Source organism: Poecilia reticulata, chromosome 20, assembly GCF_904066995.2.
Source record: "Poecilia reticulata chromosome 20, P_reticulata-male-v2, whole genome shotgun sequence".
Taxonomy (NCBI): Eukaryota; Metazoa; Chordata; class Actinopteri; order Cyprinodontiformes; family Poeciliidae; genus Poecilia; species Poecilia reticulata.
The window spans coordinates 1961753-1988613 of record NC_088849.1 but is presented as its reverse complement, the minus strand read 5'-3'; the positions used below and the strand labels follow the sequence as shown (position 1 = coordinate 1988613).

Below are 26861 nucleotides of genomic sequence, written 5' to 3'. Positions count from 1 at the left end.
GAGCGCTTCACACGTCAGGTTTGGCAGAACTGAACTTCCTCTTTCATCCTATAAAGAGATCTGGAAGGAGATCTAGACGCTTCTTTATTTAAATGTTTAAATTAATTAGCGAAACATGTGAACACAATATGCAGAGATTATTTGTCATTTAGGGAACGTGGATTTTCTCAAATGCACGTTGCTACTGCAGGAGACAGACGATGAAGATGAGGAGTCTTGCTATATTAAGGAGTGCCTCCATGTTTTCCTGCACTGGCTCCGGGGCCTCAGCTGGTTTCAACACCCCAGAAATAAAAGGCAAATCAGCTTTGATTTGGTTTGGAAGATGATCTCTAGACAAATCTGCTTCTTACTCTTCCCTACTGTCTGTGTTTGCTTCTGCTGCTTGGTTACCCCCATTAACCAGCCGCCAGAGGTTAGTTTACCTTTAGTGGTTGGTTGATCAACCACTAAAGATAAACCAACTTTAAATCATTTCCATCTCACTGAAGCATTGAAGTTTGATCTGTATTGAACTCTTCTACCCTATAAAAGTCACCAAGTTTCTGTAGCCAAATTCTGTAGCCATCTTGCTTGACACCGCCATTGAAACAGCTTATAACATTTTCAATGTGAATATTCAGTGAGAAATCACAGTCCTATCACTAAATCAATGACAAATGATTTTGTCATTTTCCAGTTCAGTTTATAATTCTGGTTTTTCAGAGTTTTGATGCAGGCTCCATGGAGCTTCTGGTGGCATGATTAATGCAGTGAATCCTATTAAAAACATGTAATTGGAGAAGAAAACCTGCGTCTTTGCTTCCAGCCTGCCTGTGGATTAGTTTTGGGCGTGTTGAGTGGGAGTCGCTCTGTTCTCAACCTGTTATAAATTCTCAAAGTAAAACCTGCCATGAAGTTTGCTGGGTGGTTCCTCTGGCTGAAATTTTGCAGTTAAGATGATGATGATGATGATGATGATGATGTGTTTTTCTTCCACCTCTGGGTGGAGCTATGTTTTTGCTCTGCTGCTACATGTCTTCCATTGTTTGCGGTCATAAAGAGTACGTCAGAAATTAACATTAAGACAGTTAAATTTTTACATTTGCAACCTGATTCACAATCATTTAGGCAACAAATTTCAGATTTTTACTTGTTAAAAATTTAGAGTTTCGAGCTGACTGAGTTGGACTGAAAACGTGAGATCAGACTGATTGGCTAAGGGGAGAAGTCACTGGTTGCATCACTTTACTTCTCCACTGGCATCCCTTTTTTGCCTCTCTTCTTTTTAGAAAAATCTACAGACTGAACAGACAACACACCTTGGTCGTGTTGTATTTGATCAGACTAAAAATTGAACTGTCATATATTTTAGATTCATTGCACACCAACTGAAATAATTCAGGTCTTTTATTGTTTTAATACTGATGATTTTGGAATACAGCTCATGAAAACCCAAAATTCATATCTCAAAAAATTTGCATATTTCATCCGACCAATAAAAGAAAAGTGTTTTAATACCAAAAAAGTCAACCTTCAAATAATTATGTTCAGTTATGCACTCAATACTTAGTCGGGAATCTTTCTGCAGAAATGACTGCTTCAATGCGACGTGGCATGGAGGCAATCAGCCTGTGGCCCTGCTGAGGTGTTATGGAGGCCCAGGATGCTTCAATAGCCTTAAGCTCATCCAGAGTTTTTGGTCTTGCGTCTCTCAACTTTCTCTTCACAATATCCCACAGATTCTCTATGAGGTTCAGGTCAGGAGAGTTGGCAGGGCAATTGAGTACAGTAACACCATGGTCAGTAAACCAGTGGTTTTGGCACTGTGAGCAGGTGCCAGGTCATGCTGAAGAATGAAATCTTCATCTCCATAAAGTTTTTCAGCAGATGGAAGCATGAAGTGCTCCAAAATCTCCTGATAGCTGCTGCATTGACCCTGCCCTTGATAAAACACAGTGGACCAACACCAGCAGCTGACATGGCTCCCCAGACCATCACTGACTGTGGGTACTTGACACTGGACTTATGGCATTTTGGCATTTCCTTCTCCCCAGTCTTCCTCCAGACTCTGGCACCTTGATTTCCAAATGACATGCAAAATTTGCTTTCATCCGAAAAAAGTACTTTGGACCACTGAGCAACAGTCCAGTGCTGCTTCTCTGTAGCCCAGGTCAGACGCTTCTGCCGCTGTTTCTGGTTCAAAAGTGGCTTGACCTGGGGAATGCAGCACCTTTACCCATTTCCTGCACATGCCTGTTCACGGTGGCTCTGGATATTTCTACTCCAGACTCAGTCCACTGCTTCCGCAGGTCCTCCAAGGTCTGGAATCGGCTCTTCTCCACCATCTTCCTCAGGGTCCGGTCAGCTCTTCTCGTTGTGCAGCGTTTTCTGCCACACTATTTCCTTCCCACAGACTTCCCTTGATACAGCACTCTGCGAACAGCCTATTCGTTCAGAAATTTCTTTCTGTGTCTTACCCTCTTGCTTGAGGGTGTCAATGATGGCCTTCTGGACAGCTGTCAGGTCGGCAGTCTTACCCATGATTGTGGTTTTGAGTAATGAACCAGGCTGGGAGTTTTTAAAAGCCTCAGGAATCTTTTGCAGGTGTTTAGAGTTACTTCCTTGATTCAGATGATCAGGTTAACTGCTCGTTCAGAGAACCGTTTCATGATAGGCTAATTTTTGAGACAGGGATTTTGGGTTTTCATGAGCTGTATCATCAGTATTAAAAAAGACCTGAAATATTTCAGTTGGTGTGGAATGAATCTAAAATATATAACAGTTTAATTTTTATCATTACATTATGGAAAATAATGAACTTTATCACAATATGCAATTTTTTTGAGAAGGACCTGAATATCTCACACTGTAAAAAAAGTCAGTAAATTTACGATAACAAACGGTAAAAGACCAACAGTTTTTGACCGTCATATCCAAAAACATTTCACTACTGTAGAAACTACATGGAACTACCGTAAGTCGAAACTGCAAAGAAAGTAAGTAAATTTACAGTAACAAACAGTAAAAGACCAACAGTTACTGACCGTAATATCCAAAACATTTTGTTACCTTAGAAAATACATGGAATTACAGTAAGTCGACACTGCAAAAAAAAAATCCGTAAATTTATGGTAAAAAAACGGTAAAAGACACACAGAAACTGACTGTAATATTCAAAGCATTATATTACCGTAGAAAATACATGGAATTATCATAACTCAATAAACATATATCCTAAGTAATTTTGACAGTCATGAATGTAGAAAATACAGAAATATATTTTAAAAATATAAGTAATTGTAAAGTTCATAGAAAAATATTGTAATATTGCCAGCAGTTAATTACCCTAAACTTAACAGTACTAATCAGCCAAAATTTAAAATTTTGCTGATATTTATATTTACAAGGTGAAGCCGTAAACAAGATTCCAAAAGTTATTTTTACAAAGAACAGAATGCTGGTGTGATATTTTGGTTTCTTTTTTAATAATGCCTTTAGTACACCAAACTGAAATCTCAGCAGTAGACCAGGCATCAATCTGGCAACCCACCGATTGCAAAGCAAACTCCTACAGCCAACACCACCATCATTTATGAGAATATTTGATTAAATGGTCATTTGAGATTCATTTTATGCCGACCAAAGATTTCTTATACATTAAGAGAACTGTATGTTAGCCTCACTTGCTTGGATGAAGCTGAAGTTGATTTCCAATTGCTGCTTCCAATTTGGGAAATGGCTAAAGGGCAATTCCACCTAATTTTTCACTACCATCAGCATCTTTAATTTACTCTAGCTAAAAAACTACAACACCTAGACTCTTCAAATCTGGGCTAGATTATTCTCAACTCATATCAGAATATTTAAAACCAAGTGTGGGATTTGTGAAACATTTATCTGATTTGTGAAACTTCAATAAAGAACAATTCTATCCAAAATCAGAAAAGTTGTGAAGTCGCCCTTGATTGAAGTTTCATAAATCCCACACTTGGTTTTAAATATTGTGCTATTAGTAGAGAGTAGTCTAGAGCGTTTTTCATTTTGTTATGTGATAAATAGCAGATTTTACAGTAAATGGAGACTGTTATTTGTCATGTAAACAAATAATTATCTAGTTTGTATTGCCGCTTGATCCTTCAGCATCAGCAGCAAGATTCTTTTAACTCTGTTCCTGTAGTTGAGTGTGGCTCAGGAAACTGTGGTGTCCTGAACTCAACACAGTAAAGTCACAGTGCGCTAGCTAAGGCTGCTAACCAGCAGGTGCTAGCTCAGGGTGCTGAGAGGCCAGTAGGCCTGGTCCTTGTCAGGATGCGGCTACTGCCTTTGAAATCAAGCTTCTGCTATTTTTGCGCGTTCAGGAGGAGGAGAAGGAGAAGGAAACACATTTCTGCATCACAGGTGAGCTCCTTTCACGGTTTTAACTGAAGTTAGATCATTTTAACCAACTGACAAAGAAATGTGTAATAGATTATATTTCTGGTCTACTTTAGACTGCATGTGCTTAAAGTTATTGTTAATGGCAGAAGCAACTTTTTCCAAGTTTGGTTCAGTAATTAATTTGAATTACTTTGAGTGTGAAATGTTAGCTTTTGTTTCAATACTTTGGTAATACTTGGAAGTATAACGCTTGGCATCAGAGCTAATATTTAATATTTTCCTTTGACCTCTTGACTCTCACCCCCAAAATACTTGCACTAAAGTCACTGGGTCCATGACAGTTGAAGGATTTTAAGATAAGAGAATTTAAATATTAATATTTTACAGTTTTTCTCAGTTTAGGTGCATTTCTCAGAACAGAATTGAAATTCTTAAAGCTACCTGTTTAATCTTCAAATTACTGTGTCACTTCTGCATTTCATTCATTTTGCAAGTTTTGCTTTTGTACATCATGTAGCTGATTATGTGCACTTCTCTGCTTTTCCCCCGTTGTAATTTGCTTTAATCGTGTTGATCAAAATATGTTAAACGTGTCTGTGTTGAATTCTCAACTTCCAAAACAGCATAAGTTCATTGTGTAAGTCTTAACATGCATAAGTCTTAAAGTTGTCATAATGTCAATCATATTTTAATTAATTTATAATTGGTTCTTTTCTAAATCTGTCCTGAATTGGTAAATTGCTCCCAAGTGAGTCCTGAGTTTCTCTAAGAGATCAATTTATGAACCATTAGCTCATCCAACGATCAACCAATTTTCTGAAACAGATTGAAGGTGCATCTGTGAACCATCAGTTGGCAACAATATGGTCTATGTAGCCAGAACACAACACAATGTTACATTTCTGAGAACTGATGAACAAGTATCTGGACAGAGTGAACAGCCAGAGAAGAAGAGGAGTGAGGCTGAGGAGGAAATAGTTGGGAGGGAAGCAGAAGAGTCAGAAGAGGCTGAGGACATCTGCCAGTTTCCATCAGTCCAACATCAGGATATGGCTGCAACCCACAACATGATGCTGATGGAGGTTCTCCCACACTACTGTTCATTCCTTAACCCCACTGAGGAACCTTTGTCAGCATGACGATGGAAATTAAAATGTAATTATGTAATTTCTACAGCACTGTACAGTTTTCCATGAGGAGATTGTCCTGTGGTTCCTTTTCTACTTTTTTTGTTCTCTGCATTTCTGTCTTTTTCTTTCTGAATCACCATGGCATGATCCATCAATAAATTACAGCAAAAGCGTAAATGTGAATTTTGTAGTCTCTTCCCATGACTAATCAATTCTTGTCGTAAGTCTTATCTGTACATAGAGAAACTATAACTTATTATTTTGAGTCACTGATATGTTAACTGACAGAATTTTGAGAGCTTTTTGCTGTTTCTACAAATTGTTTTGAGAAATGCGCATACTGTTTTGTAAATGCCAACAATGACTTGAGAAATGCACCAAAAGTGACTGAGAAAAACTAACATAGCATAAATCGTCTCAGGTGTATCTATTTGTTTGCCTGTATGAAAAGTGTACACATTTACAGCTTTGTTTCTGCTAGCTTGCAGGAATTGTAACTTACATAAATGGTTGAAGACAACTTATTGGCCTTTATGAGACTCAGATAAATGGTGAGTATCTATTTCATAAATTGCCTAAAACAGTTATTTGTTTTTATTTATGTTTTTTGTTTGTGTATTTTGTCAGGTTGCAGAGAGGATCACACCTGTCGACAACAAACAAAGATTTAAGAACTACTGAATTTTCAGTCAGAAATGACCACACCGCCTGGTTGAAGTACCAGTCTCCAGATGCAAGTCAACAAAGGTAAGACAAACATTTAAGCGAATGGTGCATTTATATGATGTTCATATAAATAGTGCATCTTTCTAGTTTTTGCTTTGTTTGTTTTCCAGCAGAGAGAAAATACATGATTGACAACATGTGAGTCTCAATTTCAACCTGTGACTGGGAAGACTACAACCATCCTGAGCAAAGTCTGAACTCAGTGACTTGTGACTCTCAACCCAGAACAAGAATCCTTTTATCACCGGTTTTTCTTCTACAATAGGTTATCTCTTATGTGGACACATGCTGTTTTTTTTGTTTGTTTTGTTTTCCAGATCTCAGTAATACCGTGAGGAAACTGGACAGAAAATAGAATCGGTTCTATTTTTAACTGAATTTTTAAATAGAAATTGTTTATTTAAATGGATTACTCGTAATCTGTATTTTTGTTTAATTTGAATTTATTTTCTTTATAACTTTCTGTATAGAAATGCTGAGAAGTTACACTTCCTTGTGTGTTGTACTATAATTTTTATGGTAAAATTCTGGTAAGAACAGAGACCAGTAATTTACCATAAGGTTTTTGGGAGTTTTTACAATAAAATGTCAATATATCATACAGTCTGGCCGTGTTTTTCACTTATGTAGGTACTATGCCTCAGGCAGTATGACCGTATTTACTATGGCAAAACCACATTTTATTTTTTTATTTAACATATTTTAGGAAATACGGTATTTTACCGTATTTGGGAAATACGGTAAAATACTGGCAGTTTTGGTTGCCAGAATTTTATCGTATAAAGACGGTAAAATTCTGGCAACCACAGCTGCCAGTTTTTTTACCGTAAATTGAGGCCGTTTTTTTTTTAAGACCAGTAGAAAAACCAGTTGTTACAAATAGTTTGGAAATCAAATTTTTGTACCACTAGAGATGACTTTAAAGGCAACTCTCCACAGAAAAATCTAGAAATCCAGATAACCTACTAGATATGAAAGCAGGAAGTCCTAGAAGATGACTTGTCCAGGAAACAATGTTAAGCAAAACTACAAGTGGCATTTTGTACACTCTTAGAAATGACTGTAAATTTGCGGTGGAATTCCAGCAGTAAGATACTGTTATTCCAAAATACGGTAGGATATTGTCAATTTGATGTCTTCTTCTCTTGTCACAATCAAGACTGACGACTGGCAGTAAACTACCACAAAATTAATTGTACAATACAGTTTTTTTCCTAGGCAAGACATTTTACTTGTATTTGCATCTTAGAGAACCAGCATTTAAATACAATATTAAATGGAAAGAAAAAAATACTTTCCATAATAAATCTTTTAGGGAATGAATCGAAATCTACAGAGCATAATCAAAAATATTAGATTACCAGTGTTGGTGGTGTATGTTAAAAATACAATGTTAATTACTTGTTTAGTCAAATTCAAAGATAGGTTTGTCAGTTTCCCTAAAAAGATGGTGTTTGATAAAAGAGTTGCTCCCACAATCGCAACGTATGGCGTCTTGTCTGGAACTTATAACAAGGTAAGTTCCCCAAATCTATTAAAACATGCTCTTTTTGTTCTTTCTTTAATGTATTTATGTAATGTTATGGTGATGTATTGTCTCAATGTTTGTAACTCTCTGGCGGACATTATACCAGAATGTATGCTGCATTTATACTGTTATGTATTCTGTATCTCAATAAAGATTTATTTTTAAAAAAATAACAAAAAAAACAAGGTAAGTTCCATGTTAAGACCATCATGTTTTTGATTTTGATTTATTTTTTTAATGAAATCATTAACTTTATGTTTGCGTAAGAGTATCAACTTATGCTTAACGTAAGTTTATTTGTTTGGATATTGCGGTACAACTGTTCAGTACAGAGGTGCTCAAGTCCAGTCCTTGAGAACTGCCATCCTGCAACTTTCAGATGCTTTCCTGTGCCAATTAACACACCTGAATCAAATGAAAGGGTGGTTAGCAGGTCTGTTGGAGTAAAGATTCATCGAAAAGTTTCAGGACGGTAGCTCTCGAGGACTGGACGTAAGCACCCTTGGTTTATTATTTTTGTTAGCAGCTAAAGCTAGCCAAGCAGGTGTAGCACGGGGTGTCAGGTGGTTAAACGAACATTAAAACTGTCAGAAAGGCAGTTTGAGTTAACATTATTTAGCTGCGGAGTCGTTTTCTTGAAGTTTTCGGCTATTGACGGCATAATGGCGAGAGTGGCTGTGCTGGACCGGTGGTTTTTGAGATCAAATAAGCCAAAATGTTTTTGTCTCTATAAAAAATAATGATAATAAACAATGACATATTGGCTGCCTCTTTTTTCTTCATTAGTACATCATACTGGTGACTGAAGTGTGTTATGATGACTTCAACACATTTCTTCTGATAGGTTGGCAGAAAAAATGCTGTCCAGAATGTTTCTATAAGCTGACTAATTTCTATAATGCCTAATGTCTGAGTTGTGTCAGGGTAATTATTTCTGACATTTTTATGCTTTATGTTGTGGGTGGTGAAAAATGCTCTCCAGGGTAAACCCGGTGGACAAAGTATTTTGGTGGGTCTGGTTAGTTTAGCTAACTTCTCTTTAAAATCTTTATTTATTATCCTAATGTGTCTGCTCTTTATCCTGTTGTTCTTCCAGGCTGGGAAAACCAGGCATTCTTCTGTTGGTTCATGTGCTTCGTCCTACATCCAAAGGCCACAAGAAGAATCCAAAACGGCTCATATCAAACTGTGGACCATGTTTTCAGATATGTGCAGGTATGTGGTTATTCTAATGATCCTACTTCTTTGTAGAAGCACTTTCTCATTGACTTTGTTTGCTATCTGAATGTAGCTGTGCTGCTAAATATATTAAATAATTTTTATTATTCGTCATATCATTATGTCAAAGATGCAAGCCAGTGTTGAAGCCTCCCTCATTGCCGTGGAACCAGGACAGCCCTTCCTCCTGCATGTTGGTGAAAACAAGAGCAGCACCAAAGACACTTCACCATCAGTGATCAAAAGATCATCCAAGGTAGCTTTTGATGAACTTTGAAAGCACACTTCACCTTCAGTGCAAAGTACCATGAATTCCTCTACAACTTCTGTATATTAACCCAGCCTACAGTTTTCAACATTGATGTGATTTGCATGACAATTGAGGAGTTAAAATCCTTGCTTTTACTTTACCTGCAGAGTGGACACTCTTTATTATGACGATCATTTAAATACATACTGTATCAATGAGAGGATTTGTTTTATGTTCTTCCAATTAAGGACTTGGTTTATTACAGTCCCTGTGGCAAGCAGTTTTCTGCATGGTCAGCATTGAAGGCCATATTGTCTTTGAGAGGGTCCAGCCAATATTCCAGACAGGACATTTGAGGAAGGTGGTGATGTTTTCTCTGTACATAATTAAAAACAGCTTTATTTATATATTGTACCAGCTGAATTCAGAATGCCACACTATTTATATTCTCAGGAATTTTCCCATGTTGATTTTGTTTTTTAGTCGCTTCATTGGGATTAACCCAGAAAGGGGCACAAAAGCCAGTCATGGGAAGATGGTATCCAAAAAGACAGGAAAGACCATTCAAAATAAAAAGTGACTTCCAATGTTCAGGTTTCCACCCTCATCAAAAACCTGATGGACTTTGAGTGGCATCTCATTCAGGTTAGTTGTTGTCCTTTTCTTTTCTTTGAAATATTTCTATTTCCACATTATTTAGGATCTAAATTGGATTGTCTTTTCTTTTTCCATGTTGGACGGTGCCTTCATCTGCATTTAATCAAGTAAGTGCCACTTGGTTTTCAAGAGTGCACATTTTAAAACCCTGTTAATACTAGAATTCCACATTATTTCAGCCATGTTGAATTTTAGATTTTGGAAGTCCTTTATTATTGATTTGCTTAGTGATACCCAAAGTATGGATATTTCTTTAAGAACTGTGTTTTTATGTTCATAAGATTGTAGAAATTAACGAGTTAAACCCAGTTTATGTCGCTGTAAACTGAAAGTCTTAAATTTTTATTCCTGTGTTAGTGAAACTATATTTTGCCTTTGAAGGCCTATTTTTTACCAGTTCTCTGAGGAATGGTTTTGTGTTATTCGTTTTGAATGTCTGAATATACTGGAAATATATGTGGTTTGAGGCATAGTGGTGCCTTTAAATAAAAATTATGTTCTGACGGTTACTTATTGCATCCTCTTTTGTGTTATGTGAAGTTCTGGTTAATGCAGATTATGCATTTTAGAACCGCACTAATTATAGCACTTCTAAGAAGCTTACAATGGGTTAGGTATTAATGTTCTATCGCAAAACTACGACTGTACTTTAAAAAGTAGCATTACAGTTTTCTTTGCAGTAGCTTACTCATAAAGTGAATGCAGTAGTAAAACTAAATTCACAGTAAAAACACTGGAACGCCAGTATTTGAAGGTATATTTACTTCCACCACTGTATTTTACGGTGCCCAACATGTACAAACACCCAGCAAAGACGAGAAAAACACATGCAACAAAAAAGAGATGCCAACAAAAAATGCTGAAAACAGAAGTGATCCAGACCACTAGGGGGAGTCAAACAAAGAACAGCTGTGTCCAAAGTCAGGTTTTGCATCTTTGGGTCCTCGACGACCGGAAGAGAAGCTGTAGCTTTCAGCTAGTTGCTTAGCCTCTACCGTGGCGTTATGTTGCCACCGTGACAACATGTATCACACAGCGGCAAAGGAAAAAAAACAGGCTCGGAGTATGTTTGTTTTTTTCTCCTGATTTCTCTATTACTCTTCACCTTTTAATAAAGGCTGTTGCAGCCTTTATCAGACTAAATCTGTTAGTCTGATTCTAAAATGTTTAAACACGTATAGCACATTTACACAAGGAATGTAAGCAAAGTATCCCTTTTCAAATACTCTCCAAATCTCAGGTAAGACAATACAGTTTAATCAAACTATTGTGTTTTTAGGCTTAACTTTAATCAGTCAAACCGATTTGCTCAGGAATAAATTAAATATTTTAGTGAACCAAAATATTACAACTAGATGTTACCTGACTTAATATCTGTGTTTAACTAACTGTCATTTGGGGAAAGCCTAAATGAGTCAGGTGTTCTCCCGCGGTATACTAAAGAGCAGACATCTCCGAAAACGTCGGATAGATATTGCAATTAGGTAATGCACTGATGAACCGAGCAGAAATGTGAGATTTATGCATCTACATTCTCGCCTACAAACATTGTTTAAATCATGTTGTGTCACAGCTGCTAAGCAACAACGCCGAGGTGGAGGCTAGGCAGCTAGCTGAAGGCTACAGCTTCTCTGCAATGCTCTCTGCCTTCGCAGGACCCCTCTTCCGTAAACCGGGTCGTTTCTCAAGCCCATGAAAGAATGAGCTTGAAAGGGTGCAGACCCTGAATTCAGACACAAAGTTATAGTGGTCTGGAACACTTATTTTTATATATTTTTTTGCATCTCTTTTTTTATTTGCATCTTGTCTTTGTTTGCTGCGCGTTTGCACCTGTCGACCACCGTAGTACGATTCTGTATTTTAGTTCTGCTGGGGTCCATATGGTTATGTGTATTTGTTATAAGTTGCATTGTGATCACTGTTATGTGTAGAGTGTTATGGGGTTCCCCTGTCTGACTGCTGACTTCCACTCACATGTGATGGACCTGTCGTGGGCGAGGGATCCGGGGAGCGGGATCTGATAGAATACCGGAAGAGCGGAGAGTTCAGTGTGTGTTAGCAGTGAAGCTGATCAGTTGAGTGTAACGGTTTGTTAGAAGCGCAGCTGCAGCCTAAGGAATAGCAGCTCGCTCTTATTTCTAATAAACCCTGTTGGCGGTACTACATCTGCGGTGTGTTGGCGTCACTACAGTATTTACTTACAGTACACCACTTTAAAAGGTAATTGCAGAATTGAAAAGGTAAATGCCCAGTAAAATACTGGTATCTACAGACGCCAGCTTTTTTTTTTTTTACCGTTTTTCTGAAAGAACGGGAAAATAAAACTGGCGTCGGTAATCTACCGTTTCAGAAAAACGGTAGATTACCGTTCTTTCACAGTATCCATACCGTATTTGCATTGACAGTAATCTGCTGTCAGGATTAATTATGGTACAGCTACTGTGCATTTACAGTAAACTTCTGGCGTCTATCGCTGCCAGTATGTTGCTGTAAATTTACAAGATTATTTCTCAGAGTGTACCTATTTTAAACAGACCTCTTTTCTTTGGTTTTATGTTAAGGAAATAAATAAATCTGACCTAAGGTGAAACACTGAGTCAATCAAGAACAAATCAAAATGCATATAATAATAATAATAATAATAATAATAAATAATGCTTAATTTCTTAAAATTAAGCAAAGAAAATGAGCAATGACTCCCCTGGCTAATCCAGGTAAGTAGGAAAAGATGAAAGTACATCGCTTTTAATATTCAAAAACATACACCAACCCTGGTATACACCAGCTCTCTGGTGATTAAACTGAAACTGGTGTACGTCAGAAATTAACATTAAGAGTTACATTTTTACATTTGTTACCAGTTTCAGTTTGGTATTTGCACCTACAGACTGTGACCCTGGACCAGGGGCGCGGTAAAGGACTGAAAAGTGATGACAATTCTAGAGGCCCTGACCAGCAGGGGGCCCTCCACAATTTAATTATTTGTCTATTATTCATAGAAATGAAATAAAAAAAATTTGGGGTCCTGTCAAATACAAAATTAATTATATTGTATTTTCAAAGATTGTTTTTAGGAGTAAAAATTTAATGTTACCCCTCCCAGAAAAAAAAACACATCCGTTTTTGCCCTGTACCCCCCTGGATCTGCATGAAATGGTTCGTTCCTGCTTGGACCGCTTGAGGTGACGCTGTTCAGCTGCAGTTAGTAGAAACTGCAGCTAAATACAGCTGCCACAAAGCAACTGTGCCAGTTACTATGCTGCTAAGTTATAAAATCGGGTTTTCAAAAACAAAATAGATGGAGAGAGAAAAAGGCAAGAGTGTTAATTTATAACCCACTTTTTCTCCAAGAGAGGTGGGGTAGACTGTGATATTATCAACCATTTAGCATAATTAGCTTAGCTACAAACTACTGACTGCCTCTATTTCATTAGCATTTAATGAATTAAGGAAAAAATTATCAACATATTCATATATTTAATTGTTCCCTGTGCCTTTTACCACTTAACAACAGATGAGTCAGTCAGCAGAAGCTGTAACCCACATCCCCCCTGACCTGTCCTCTCCTGCAGTGTGCAACTTTTTTATAAATATTTTTTTTCACATATTTTTTAAAACTATTATGTTGTGACAGTATGGTACGAGACGTAATTTGTGAAAAATGTATTTCCTCTGCCTTCTCCCAGTGCTAGAAACAACCAGTCAGTGGCAGGAGAGTTTTAGTGCTGTCAATCACAATCTCATGTGGTGCTGCTCATCCTTCCTCCCCCTGGATTTGTGCTGTGCTGCAGCTAGCATAGCACAGAGCTGTGCAGATTCAAACTGTGAATGATCAGTTTAGTTGGCATAGCTACCAATGATGGCAGATAAACGGTTTCTTGTAATGATAAGTTGTTTTTCCACCATTAGCACATTTAGCAGTGAGTGAATGAGGCTAATTGACAGTGCTAAGAGCATCATACTAGTTCTGATTGGTTGTTTTGGTCAGAACGATGCATTACTTTAACCAGTAATAGTAATTCAGGAAGCAAGTGGAGGAGATTGATTGTTTTCACAGATTATCTGTGTCATAACAAACTGCTACGACATGGTGACAGCTTTAACAAATATGGAGAAAACATATTTTTTATTAAAATTATGTACTGCAGCTTGAATAAAAGGCAACTACATAGCATTTTTGAGAAGTTTGGATTGCTTTATGTGTAGTTGCACATTGCTTTTGGCTGTTGCTCATGGGGAGAGACATTTCAGTAATCTAAAACTAATAGAAAAAAATTTAAGCAACCTACTTGCATACTGAATGTGGACTGTTGGATGTTAAATTCATGAGCAGTAAATATTGTGCTAGTATCAGTATTGGACCACAGAAAGCAAGGCGAATGCAAGCCTTTAAAATTGTGACGCTTTTTATGGGTCAAATAGACTCAAAAAAATGTAACAACAGCTGCACAGGGGCCCCCCCCAATATTGTCAGGGGGCCCAAGACCTGTCATGATAACAAATTTTGCTGAGCGATTAATTGTCTAAAAAATTACTTCGATAAACGATAAAATTGTTTCAAGACCTTTTGACACTGATTTAATGGAAATGTCGTAATGCGATTTCCTGCCATACATAGATACATTTTATTTTCAAAAGAACACATAACACTGGAACTGATGAACTAAATAAACAAAACAACAAAAACAATAATAAAATGGATTCTCAGTCTCCATTAAAAAACGTACTTGAATAAAAACTAAACAACATAAAGCCAAAGTGGAAATAAATACTGCATTCAACCAAAAGAATGCAGATTATGAAGTCTGTATACTATATTGGCCTTCAGTAATCACTAGATTTAAATAGAGAAGATGGGCACATCCGACTACCTAATGCAATAGTTCATACTACAATTTCACCCATATTTCACCCATCAGATACCGTTTCCCCTGTTTTAAAGTGGGGGAACGGTATCTGATGGCCATAAATGTCCCATCAGATACCGTTCCCCCACTGTAAAACAGGGTGAACGGTATCTGATGGGTGAAATATGGCCATCAGATACCGATCCCCAACATTAAAACGGGGGGAACAGTATCTGATGGGAGATTTATGGCCATCAGATACCGTTCCTCCACTTTAAAACAGGGGAAACGGCATCTCCATCCATCCATCCATTTTCTTTACACCCTTGTCCCTTAGTGGGGTCGGGAGGGGTGCTGGTGCCTATCTCCAGCTAACGTTCTGGGCGAGAGGCGGGGTCACCCTGGACAGGTTGCCAGTCTATCGCAGGGCAACACAGAGACACACAGGACAAACAACCATGCACACACACACACTCACACCGAGGGGCAATTTGGAGAGGCCAATTAACCTGACAGTCATGTTCTTGGACTGTGGGAGGAAACCGGAGTATCCGGAGAAAACCCACGCATGCACAGGGAGAACATGGAAACTCCATGCAGAAAGACTGGGGCTGGGAATCGAACCCAGAACCTTCTTGCTGCAAGGCAACAAGTAACAGTGGCGCATCTGATGGGTGAAATATGGCTATCAGATACCATTCCCCCACTGTCAAACAGGGAAAACGGTATTTACCTGCTATCTGATCCTCCATATGTCTTTTTTACTGCAGTGAGCCTCGATGTATGGCATTGTTTTTATGTCGTATTAGCTTCATTGTGTTGATGCATTTTGACGTGCTTCAATTTTCCGCCGCAACACGCAAACTTCCTCATTCACTCAGTGCGTTATAGTTCCACATCACTTAGGATTTGTTGCTGCTCGTTTGCGCAGTGTGAAGGAAAGAGGAGACCAGCTGCACAGGCAGGCTGCGAAATGAGATGCAGGTGATCGGTATCGGCAACAAGAGCCAATGATCACCGATCATGCACTTTTTCACGGAAATCGGCCGATTATGATCGGTGACTGATCGATCGGCACACCTCTATTTTTAATTCATATAGCTCTATCTATCTATCTATCTATCTATCTATCTATCTATCTATCTATCTATCTATCTATCTATCTATCTATCTATCTATCTATCTATCTATCTATCTATCTATCTATATATATTATTATTATTATTATATATATAACATATATATATTATTTATTATAATTATAATATCCATCCATCCATCCATCCATCCATCCATTTTCTTCCGCTTCTCCGGGGTCGGGTCGCGGGGCAGCAGCTTCAGAAGGGAGGCCCAGACTTCCCTCTCCCCAGCCACTTCTTCCAGCTCCTCCGGGGAAACCCCAAGGCGTTCCCAGGCCAGCCGAGAGACGTAATCCCTCCAGCGTGTCCTGGGTCTTCCCCAAGGCCTCCTCCCGATGGGACGTGCCCGGAACACCTCACCAGGGAGGCGTCCAGGAGGCATCCTGACCAGCTGCCCGAGCCACCTCAACTGGCTCCTCTCGACGTGGAGGAGCAGCGGCTCTACTCTGAGTCCCTCCTGGATGACTGAGCTTCTCACCCTATCTCTAAGGGAGAGCCCAGCCACCCTGCGGAGGAAACCCATTTCGGCCGCTTGTACCCGTGATCTCGTTCTTTCTGTCATGACCCAAAGCTCATGACCATAGATGAGGGTGGGAACGTAGATCGACTGGTAAATCGAGAGCTTCGCTTTTTGGCTCAGCTCTCTCTTCACCACGACGGACCGGTACAGCGCCCGCTTCACAGTAGACGCTGCCCCAATCCGCCTGTCGATCTCCCGCTCCCTTCTTCCCTCATTCGTGAACAAGATCCCCAGATACTTAAACTCCTCCACTTGGGGAAGGACGACCCCCCTGACCCAGAGAAGGCACTCTACCCTTTTCCGGCTCAAGACCATGGCCTCGGATTTGAAAGCACTGAGCCTCATCCCGGCCGCTTCACACTCGGCTGCGAACAGCTCCAGTGAGAGCTGCAGATCACGTTCCGATGAAGCCAACAGGACCACATCATCCGCAAAAAGCAGAGATGTGATCCTAAGGTCACCAAAACGGATCCCCTCAACACCTCGGCTGTGCCTAGAAATTCTGTCCATGAAGGTAATGAACAGAATCGGTGACAAAGGGCAGCCTTGGCGGAGTCCAACTCTCACCGGAAACGAGCCCGACTTATTGCCGGCAATGCGGACCAGACTCTGACACCGGTCATACAGGGACCTGACAGCCCGTATCAAAGGGCCCGGTACCCCATACTCCCGGAGAACCCCCCCACAGGCCCCTCTGAGCTACACGGTCGAACGCCTTCTCCAAGTCCACAAAACACATGTAGACTGGTTGGGCGAACTCCCATGCACCCTCCAGGACCCTGCTGAGGATGTAGAGCTTATAATATATTTATTATAATTATTAGTATTAGTATTATTAATTTCACGCAAAAACGTGAAGAAAGTGTGACAACTTGTCCGAAGCATGCGTTTGAGCTTTCACTATGTCTGTAGTTCACCAGATAAGCGCACCGAACAAGCGTGTGCTTGCTACGTGCGTATTTTCTCAGTGCTGATCACGAGCATGCATGTATTTTGCCACGTGGGCGGGGCCGGGCGGCAAGAAGACGCAGGGGGAACCGTATCTGATAGAGAAACGCGGATTGACGTAACACCGGCAACTTTTCAGCTGTTCTTCATTAACTTGACATAAATAAGTTACAATAATTTTCATTCAGTCAGGACTCTAGCCACATGCATCACAGGTAGATTCTAGTAAAGCATTAATTAATGCCTGATAGAGCGAGCGTATATTTTCTACGCTCCTTCACCCTGACGTACCTTCCTTGGGGAAGATACGTAGGTTTAATTTTGGGGAACTACACATTATTTCACCTGAATAATGTGTAGTTGCGCCCCTGACATTACACAAAGGAAATGAGGAAGGGAGGGTCAGTGGAGAGCACCGGAGTTGAGCCTTTTTTTATTCAGTGTCATCAACAGAAAGAAAAAAAGGCAGGAAGAGACGATAAAGCCGATAATAATTAAAATCAGGACGATAGGTTTAATTTATTGTTTATCGCGACAGGCCTAGTCAGAAATACCCTTTCATATGTGTTTCCAGCAATCTGCCTCCAACATGAAGAGTGCTTCATAAATAAAATTGAGTGCTTGATTGATTTCAACAAAACAAAGTTTTACCATAACATATGTGGTGTATTTACAGTGGTTAACCAGTTTAACTGGCCTATATAAGGTCTATAAGTTGGAAGAAAGGTAAAAAATCAGTAACAAGCTGTTTTTAAACCAAAATTTTCAGACCAAATATTTTTTCTGTGCAAAGTTGAATCAGATGAAGGAACTAAGCATCAGGAACCCTTTTCATTTTACTTTGACATGTTGCTACTAGTGCAGGGTATTGAATATCATAAGATTGACTTCATTTTATTTCCATAAAAATCTGAGTAGTCCTATGTATGTTTTCCCCTGAGTACCACACCGAACATGAAGAGAAAATTTCCCATAGTGAGCACCTGCTGGGGTTTAGATGTAAAATGCGTCTGTAAGAATCCAGAAACTCAGCAGGCGTAGATAAAAGAACAGGGTTAATGAGATGCTTCATCCTACATGAATAGAGGAAGAAAATCTTTCAAAACCATCTCACATAGGTCTAGAATTAGAGGCAGATTCATCCAATCTGAGCACACTATGATAAAATCAAACACAAGAGCCCACATTTACTCAGACTAAACCTTATTCATTATTCCACCTCTTTGGTCTGTGGCCCAGTGGGACTTTTCCCAATTTAGAAAATATATTTCTAAATTCTTTAAAAGTAAACTAATTTCACAAGCTATTTATCACTTGTAGTGATAGAAAGCTGCAGAATCACTTGCAGAAAGCTGCCACAGTATCAGATTTGACCTGTGATCTAACTGAACTCATATCACTCAAAAAGCTATGTTTAGTTTTTCATCTCTAGCTAATCTACTGTTTATTGATGTCCATTAAACACTGTTTGGAACGTTAGTTTTCATCTTAAAATATATACACAGTTCCAATTCACAGATTATCTAAATATAAACGGCTTACAATGTTGCAGTGGAAACAAGGTGTAAGAACTATATGTTAAGATATATAGTAATATTAAAGCATAAATATCAAAAATTATTTTTTTTAAGCTATTAACTTTAGCACTATCTGTGGTTTCTCAATATCCATCCATTATCCATGTTGGATAATGGATGGATGATTACAAGTGTCAGGTCAGACTTTGCTCTCTTGGTTTGTTTTTCTACTTTTTTCTTGAATCTTAGTGACCCAGTCATCATCTTTAAATATCTAGATGTATTTAGAGGATCTCTGGATTTACAGCTGACTTTTTTCATCTTGTTTTTTATTGCAAAGGAAAATTAAACTGCATCATGTATCAAATATACAGCACATATCTGATGACTGTTTTCCTGCAGAGTGTGTGCTCAGTGACCTGACAAAGAGCAGAACATTTCACGCTTACCTCTGCTATGAGGGGCTTGGAGGAAAATTGCATGATCTAAAAATAGCAGAGCCTAAAGATGACTGAGAGCTAAACAGGCCACAGTGAACAAAATGCCACAGCATGAGGAACCCTTAAGTCATCCAATGTGAACAAGTTAAACCAGGGGAACTAATATAAATCCTGAAGGTTATGAAGACACTTTTCAAACAGAGGTCCATTTATTATGAATGGTCAACTCACAAATTTCTTTCTACACAAAACAATAAACATTTGGAAATAAAATATTATTTTAAACTACTACACACTTAAACAATTTTAAATCTACACATTTTAACAAGAAACTCCTGCAAAAAATAAAAACAATTGTGACGAGGGAGTTTAAAAAAACATTTTTAAAATAAATATAAAAAGGCAAAAAAGGAGGTGGGCCGTGGAATGCAATTCTAGGATGTCATGATTGGTGAGTGATGGTTGGATCCAAATGCAGAACAGCAGGGGCGCGGAGTATGTGAAGACATTAATTGAACAAAACTTACAAAGACCACAGGAAGCCAGGGCAGAACACAAACCATAACCAGCAAGGAGACATGGGAAGAACATGATGTCAAGTGGGGAAGGCATGCTGTTGGCTGGCATCCACAAGGCAACCAATTCAGGAGCACTGCTTATTTATTTTTTTGCTGTCTCCCAAAGAGTGGAGCAAAGAAAGACTGACACCCATTACAAGAGAACTTATAAAGCGTGTGAGGAACACACCGAGTGCCTCACTGTTGTTGTTTTCCCCACTAAGCCAGAGAATTGCTTTTTGCTGCTCTGAGTTCTTCAGAAAAGCTCGGAATGTTGCCTGTGCTTGTGTGCAGAACAGTTATTCAGATTATTCAGCCGTCTTAGGCTATCTGAATGTGTTCTGTCAGGGTTGCCAAGCCGGCTTCTGTTGTGCTGCTGGGGGCCTTTAATCTCCAACAATAGTGTTACCTTAAGGGGATTGTTTGAGAGGAATGGCCTCTCAGTGATTGTTCCTGGATTTCTCCTATGTGCACAAAGTCCTTGGTTCCAGGGGACCTTGGGCCTGAGGTCCATCACCAGGTTCATAGCTGCTGCTGCTTATCAGACATTCAGGGTTATGATATTCAGAGGAAGAGCCTGGCGGAACTGTCAGCCAATCACCAGACAATGAGATGAATCTGCTGGAAGTGGCTGCTGAAGAAACCATGTACATCCTACGACGGACTGGTGAGGGTTAATTGGGAATCCTGGCAGAAGAACCTTTTCTTTAGATCTTCAACTCACTCCCCCAGGAGGATTTATGTCCTGAATGCGTCCTAGAGCTACAGAGAGAAGCTACAAGTTCAAGAACTTCAAGAGAAATTCTGGTAACACTTTATTAGAAGGGGGGTGAATAAGACTTTCATAAACATGACATAACTCCTGTCATGAACATGAATAAGCCTTCATGAATATGACTGTTGTCATAAATCGTCATTTGGTAAATTATGACACTTTTAATACAAAGTTGACATTATTCAAAATGTCTTTGTTATGACAACTTAACATTAACCAACATTAAACTTTACCTTTAATAACATAAAGTTGCCTAATTTTTAAAGTGCAATCAGTAATACTTTTAGAACAAATTTATATCAGTAATGATTTATTGGTTAATGTCAAGTTGTCATAAGAAAGACATTTTGAATAATGTCAACTTTGTATTAAAAGTGTCATAATTTACCAAATGACGATTTATGACAACAGTCATAAATATTCATGAAGGCTTATTCATGTTCATGACAGGAGTTATGTCATGTTTATGACAGTGTCATGTCAGTCTTATTTACCCCCCTTCAAATAAAGTGTTACCGAAATTCTTTACTTTCCTGGAGGAGATTGAGGATGTAGTATCAGAATGAGCACTATTCAAGACCTCCACTGAAGGTCATTTGGTTCTGCCACATTTACAGCCCTGGGTGGACACCACTGTTGAAGAAAGCTGAAGACAAAGGCCTCCAGGGATTGGTTGCTCTCAGGGACTTTGAACAGGAGACAGATACCGAGTGGTCAGAAGAACTATGACTTTGTGGTTGGGCTAAACCTCAGGAGACGGAGGAATTTTGAGGCTATAGTAAAGAACTTTTATTTGGCCAATCTGTGTGACTACTTAAGAGTAGGTGGGCCTCTTTCCAGGCTGTGCTTGCTTTAAGGCAGGGGTCCCCAAACTTTTTCCTGTGAGGGCCACATAACTTTTCCCTTCTCTGGTGGGGGGCCGGAGTCAGTTTGTAACAGAAAAAGTGTGACAACTGCAGAAGTGCCTAAATGTAAAAATGTATTGTTTTCCAGAAAGCACAATCTAATAACCCTCTCTGGGTTCTTCACAGAAAAAATCCAGGAAATAACACTATTTCCAGGTTTTCCACAATGATGCAGCAGCAGCAGAGGGGGACGGACACCCAACATTTGAGTAATAACAGGTCAATTGAATATTACATTTATTACGGTTGAAAAATAAAAAGTTGCCACGTTTAGATTTAACTGAACTGATTACGGTAGTTTCCGAACGGTAACTGCAACTGTAAAAGTGCTGATCCTTCGTGTCTGCTACTAGCATGTGCTAAATGAAAATGGCTGCTTTCTTCTTCCTCTTCTTCTTCCTCTTCCTCTGCTTCTTCTTTAGATTTTAACAGCAGCTTGCATCCATTATTGTTGCACTACTGCCATCTACTGGATCCTAATATATATGCCTCAAATTCTCATAATGATCCCAGTATAGTTTAAAAAAACCTGAAAAATCTTCTTTTTCCCTTCAATGCTATTTAACTCATCAACAACATTCTCAAATTTCAATTCCCTATTAAAACCTAATTCCATTTTAATGGGCGCTTTCTTCTTATTTCCAATTTTGACTTCCAATGATTCACTTCAACCCCGGTGGTTGAAGAAAAATCCACATATAAGCTGCACTGGGCTATAAGCCGCATGGTTCAGGGTTTCGTTTCCCCCAGAAAACTTGCTAAGCCCGGTAGTCGGGGCGCTGAGGCTGTTCACTGGTGGTCCACTGTGTTTTTTTATTAAAAGATGCTAAGTAGACTGGAAAAGTCAAAATATCACTGGGTAATTAGATGGGAAAACATCAGCAGTGAATTGCTATATAAACCCACAACTAGTCTTAAAAACATCTAATTAAAAATACAATTCTGTTAAATCCAAATTAAGTCGACGGCTCCTTCAAGCCCCCCAGGGCTTCAGGGGACCCATAAATGTTAATATTTTAACACAGACCACAGATATATAAATGTAACATTTGTTTATTGAGATTATCATTGCTGCTAAATTTGAAATAATGGTTTCAGCATTCATAAATTAAAAGGATCTGGCAAGTTTACTTTGTAAAAGTTAAAAGAACAATATTCATAGTCAGATTGGTTTGTTACCACAGCTACAATCTGATGCTGAGTTTAATCTTTGAGTTTCAGCTCCGTTTGTTCACAAATACAATTTAGTAAACTGCAATTATAATTTATTGCTTTTTAGGTTTGCCAGTTAAACTACTCCCCCTGTCCTAGATTTCACTAAATCTAACACAGAAGCTGTTAGAGGTGCTGATGTTTTTAGCAACACAAGGGGCCCCTAAGTCAGATTCTGCTCCAGGCTTCATACAGCCTTGGACAGGCCCTGCATGATGAGTTAAACCCACTGCACTGCGCAGAGATGCACAACAAACGGGAGATTTAATTCAATGCTTTAGAATGTGGCTTTAGAAGCTATTTCATTTTGTGTCTCTTGAGTTTTTAACGAAGGGACTGTTATTACGCAATAGTCAGCCACACCCCTACGTCCTCTCAGACTCCTGCTGACTACTGACCAGCTCTTCATCTAACGAGTCCGTGAAGCCTCTACCTCCTGAGTATTACCACAGCTGAGTTTATAGAGGGCATTCTGTTTAAGCTGGAAATGAGAAAGATGCGTCTAGACTCTAAATACCTTCAGGTCCTGATATTATGACCTTGTACAGTTAATGGATCGGACATCCAAATAGCACGTGGTAGCCCGACTCCAGAAACCACCCCAGTTAACGGTAGCTCTTTCTCTATCAATAACGTGCACTTGTTACAGTCTAGATCATTTTAGAAACTCGGCCTGAGTCCCAAGGTCATTATTTATCATAACTAAGGAAACGTCTGAAGCCCCCCCACTTCACCAGGATTATGAACACTGATTTTATGTTAACCAGAAGAATTGTTATCCCTATGACTTAATTAATTTAACTGTCCACAACATCAAGTAAACTTTAATATTTTATTAGCAAGCTTTAGTAGGGGAAAATGACATACAGCTACTTCAATCAAAATCAGAAGATCAAAATATAAAAGAATTTTAGGAAACACACTTCCCTTCTAGTCCCTATACTGCGTCACTAAACCTTAAGAGAAGCTCTTGGGATGCGGTTCCACTCTTTACCTGATGCTGAGTTAATCTTGGCAGCAGAAAACTCTAAATTCCATGGTCAGGGATCCATCTTGCCGTAGCAGAGTCCTCTTTCAGAATAAATCCAAAGTTGAACTGGTGAATGTTCTTCATGAGCTCAGTTCTTTATTCATAGGTGATCTTTGTCTATCCCCCATGTCCACTGCAGCATTGTTGAGATGTTTCTTGGGTTGAGAGTTAGGCAGATGTCGAATCAGAACCCCGGGCTGTGGATTATCGGATCTTGTTCCTTTCTAGAGCAGCGCAAAGTCTTCACCTTCCCGTGGTTTCAAAGTATCGCCCCAATCTTGATCCTGCATCATCTTATGGTCTTGCCTCGATTGCTGCTGGAACAAAGAACACCGTTCTTCTCCTGCCTCTACCTTTTAGAGGGAGGGGGGGCTTGAGCACCTGCCCTTTTTGCTCCTTGCCCCCAAGTGCCCTTTTGGTCAATTTTAATTTAAATTTTTTTTTTTGTATTATTATTATTTTCTAAGCCCTCTTGTGACACATAACATGTACTAAAATTATTATTTTATTTTTTTTGTACAACATAATAAGCCCTCTGATCACCTTGTTACCTTTGACCTTTTGCCTGTGACGCATGACGCAGTTGCCTCTCGCGCAGTGAGATAAGGCGGCTAACTGGAGCTCAACGTAGTGAACATTCCAGATTACAGAAGGTTTTGGTGAATTAAAAAAAACAATCGTTTTTGGGGAAAAAAGTGGAGTAACTTGCTACTTCTCAGATGACGGAAAACGTTGAAGTATCGTTTCTGCAGCTCGGAGTCGCGGTTTAAGCAGAGAGGTAATGAAATACAACAGACACTGACAGGCCTCTGCGTCTGCCTTTCTCTGAAGAACTACTGAGGGGAGGAGACAGACTGGTGAGGAAACTGTTCTTATCTACGATTCAGTATTTTTATCATACAGACATTAGGCTGTTGTTGTTGTATAAGCTAGCTGCTAGCTAACGATTTTGCTAGCAAAGCAAGATAACTAAAAGCTTTTCCCTGTACTGTTAATGATCGTCATTCTTTAGTATTTATGCAATAAGGGCACATCGCCCAAAACCGATCATCTCCATAATGGATATATGTCCGATCTTCTAATTTCCTTTGCTGCATAATGTACATTTCATTTATTCTGCGTTAGGTAAATGTATCTTGAAGGAGAATAACACTTAAATAAAAGTCCAACACGGATATTCATTTAGAATTAAAAATAACTCACCCTGAATTACCATGATAGATATAATGTAATAAAAGTGTGTCATTAATGAAGGGGAAAAAAACTCAACCCAGACTTTAAGTTTAGGGTCTAGTTTGCAGAGTATGAAGTTAAGTTTTTTTTCCCCAATTATTCAATGGGGGGGAAAAAACTAACCTCAGTTAAGTAAAATTGTAATCAAAACTTTTGGAATTGTAATGATTTCTTTTTTAAAAAACAAATCATTTTGTTTAAAAAACTTTTTAATTAAATATTTTTTGTCTTGTGGACATAAAAAGGTATTTGCCAAACAAACTTTTATTTGCACACATCAGAAATCTTTTATTGCAATTTTGGGCCCTGCCCACGACTCATGTGAGAATCACAAGCAAAACTTTGAGTTACAAACAAAACCTTAGAATATTAAGAAAAGATTTCTGACATGTTCAAATAAGTTTGTTTTGCAATAAAAAATCACTTCATGAGACGAATGTGATTTAAATGTTTAAAAAAGTTTTTAAGCAAAACTCAGTAGGCTTTTCTCATGATGACATACATTAACAATGAAATATTTGCTTTTGGGTTTTTTTCTGCAGTTCCTCGTTAAAGTTTGATGCAGCTCTGCTTTTCTGAATGGACCATCTTCATCTCCACTGCAAGTGTAGCAAACAGGCAGCTCTTTTTTATAGATTACAGTCACTAAAAGGTTACATTGTGCCCTTGTTTATATTTTTAATAGTGTAATTATGTAAAGACAAAAAAAAATATGTCTGGTGGTCCAGCTCTGATTTACATATCTTGCTAAATTGTGGGTTTGAATATTGCAAAACTTTCCTATAACAAAATAGACCTGCAGAAAGAAATTACTAATAAAATATCTTACATAGGCATAGTTGTATGCTCTATGTAGAGATTCTGCTTAGCTTTGATTGTATATCTCACAATTTTGTAATTTATCATTGCTTATTAAACTTTGAAAGCTGAGTGGCTTTGTTAATATTCTGCCCTAAAATACAGTTGGATGTGCCCTTTTTTTTTTGAGCACCTGCCCCTTTAGTGCTCTCTGCACGGCCCTGATCAGCATGATGCTGATCAGGGCTCGCTTTTGCGAGGAGAGCGCAAAAGCTCCTAACCGTTTTAAACCTGCACGATGAGGTTATCTTGGGTCGTTAACCACTAACGCGTCGGCCAACCGGGAACGCATACATAAACTTTACAGTAGCAGTTCTCAATGTGGGTGGTACCGCCCCCCAGGGGGCGTTCAGAGGACGGCAGGGGGCGCTAGCGGAAATTTTTACAAAAGGGGGCGCTGGGATTCCTTTGGGGGGCGTTTGGTCAAAGGTAAACTTTACACCTTAAATGCACCAGTTTAGACTTTGAGCAACTTGCTAAAACTGTATTTCGTAACATTAAATCATGCTTGGCTGCAACTGTATGGATGGTAGCTCTTCTTCTATTCAGTGTTTGTAGCTTTTTGGCGCAGCTTCGTTCTCCTGCTACTGGTAGCTTCACCGCATCAGTTCAGCGTTACACTGGCTGATGATATTGCTGTGATTCCCTTGTCTGGTGTCTGATTTTCAAATATTTTATGTTTTGTTGAGGATTTTTGTACACATGTTTTGGCAGTTCTGTGATCATGTCAGAGCAGCAACTTATATTAAAAAGTGTTTTATTTCCATTTGAAAGCTGCCCGCTTTCATGGAAGGACAACAGAAAATCGCTTTTATAAACATTTAATTACTAAAATCACGATACCCTCTCTTTGTATCCTCTGAAAAATGAACCCATTAAATAAAGAAATCCCTCCATGGGTGATATCACGACAGAGAGCGTTCATTATAGCGTTAACACTGGCGCTGTAAGTGGTCCAGTATGAAACGAGGGTGATAGAACAACACAGCACTTTTAAATTTCAATAATAAGG

General features: G+C 38.9%; 1 protein-coding gene across 12 annotated transcripts in view; it reads left to right on the top strand.

Annotated features, from left to right (window-relative positions):
- Positions 1 to 26861, top strand: part of plppr5b (phospholipid phosphatase related 5b) — a 107283-nt gene that overhangs the window by 41550 nt on the left and 38872 nt on the right. For 4 of the 12 annotated variants that reach the window (XM_017301829.2, XM_081601465.1, XM_081601464.1 and 1 more), the window contains exons 6-9: positions 8840 to 8958; positions 9092 to 9217; positions 9460 to 9572; positions 9695 to 9975. The exons of 1 other annotated variant lie outside the window; for it this stretch is intronic. In XM_017301829.2, the coding sequence (XP_017157318.2) occupies positions 8840 to 8958; positions 9092 to 9200 (228 nt within the window). In that variant the 3' untranslated portion in view covers positions 9201 to 9217; positions 9460 to 9572; positions 9695 to 9975. 7 more of the 12 variants (XM_008438526.3, XM_008438525.3, XM_081601463.1 and 4 more) reach the window with 7 other exon arrangements.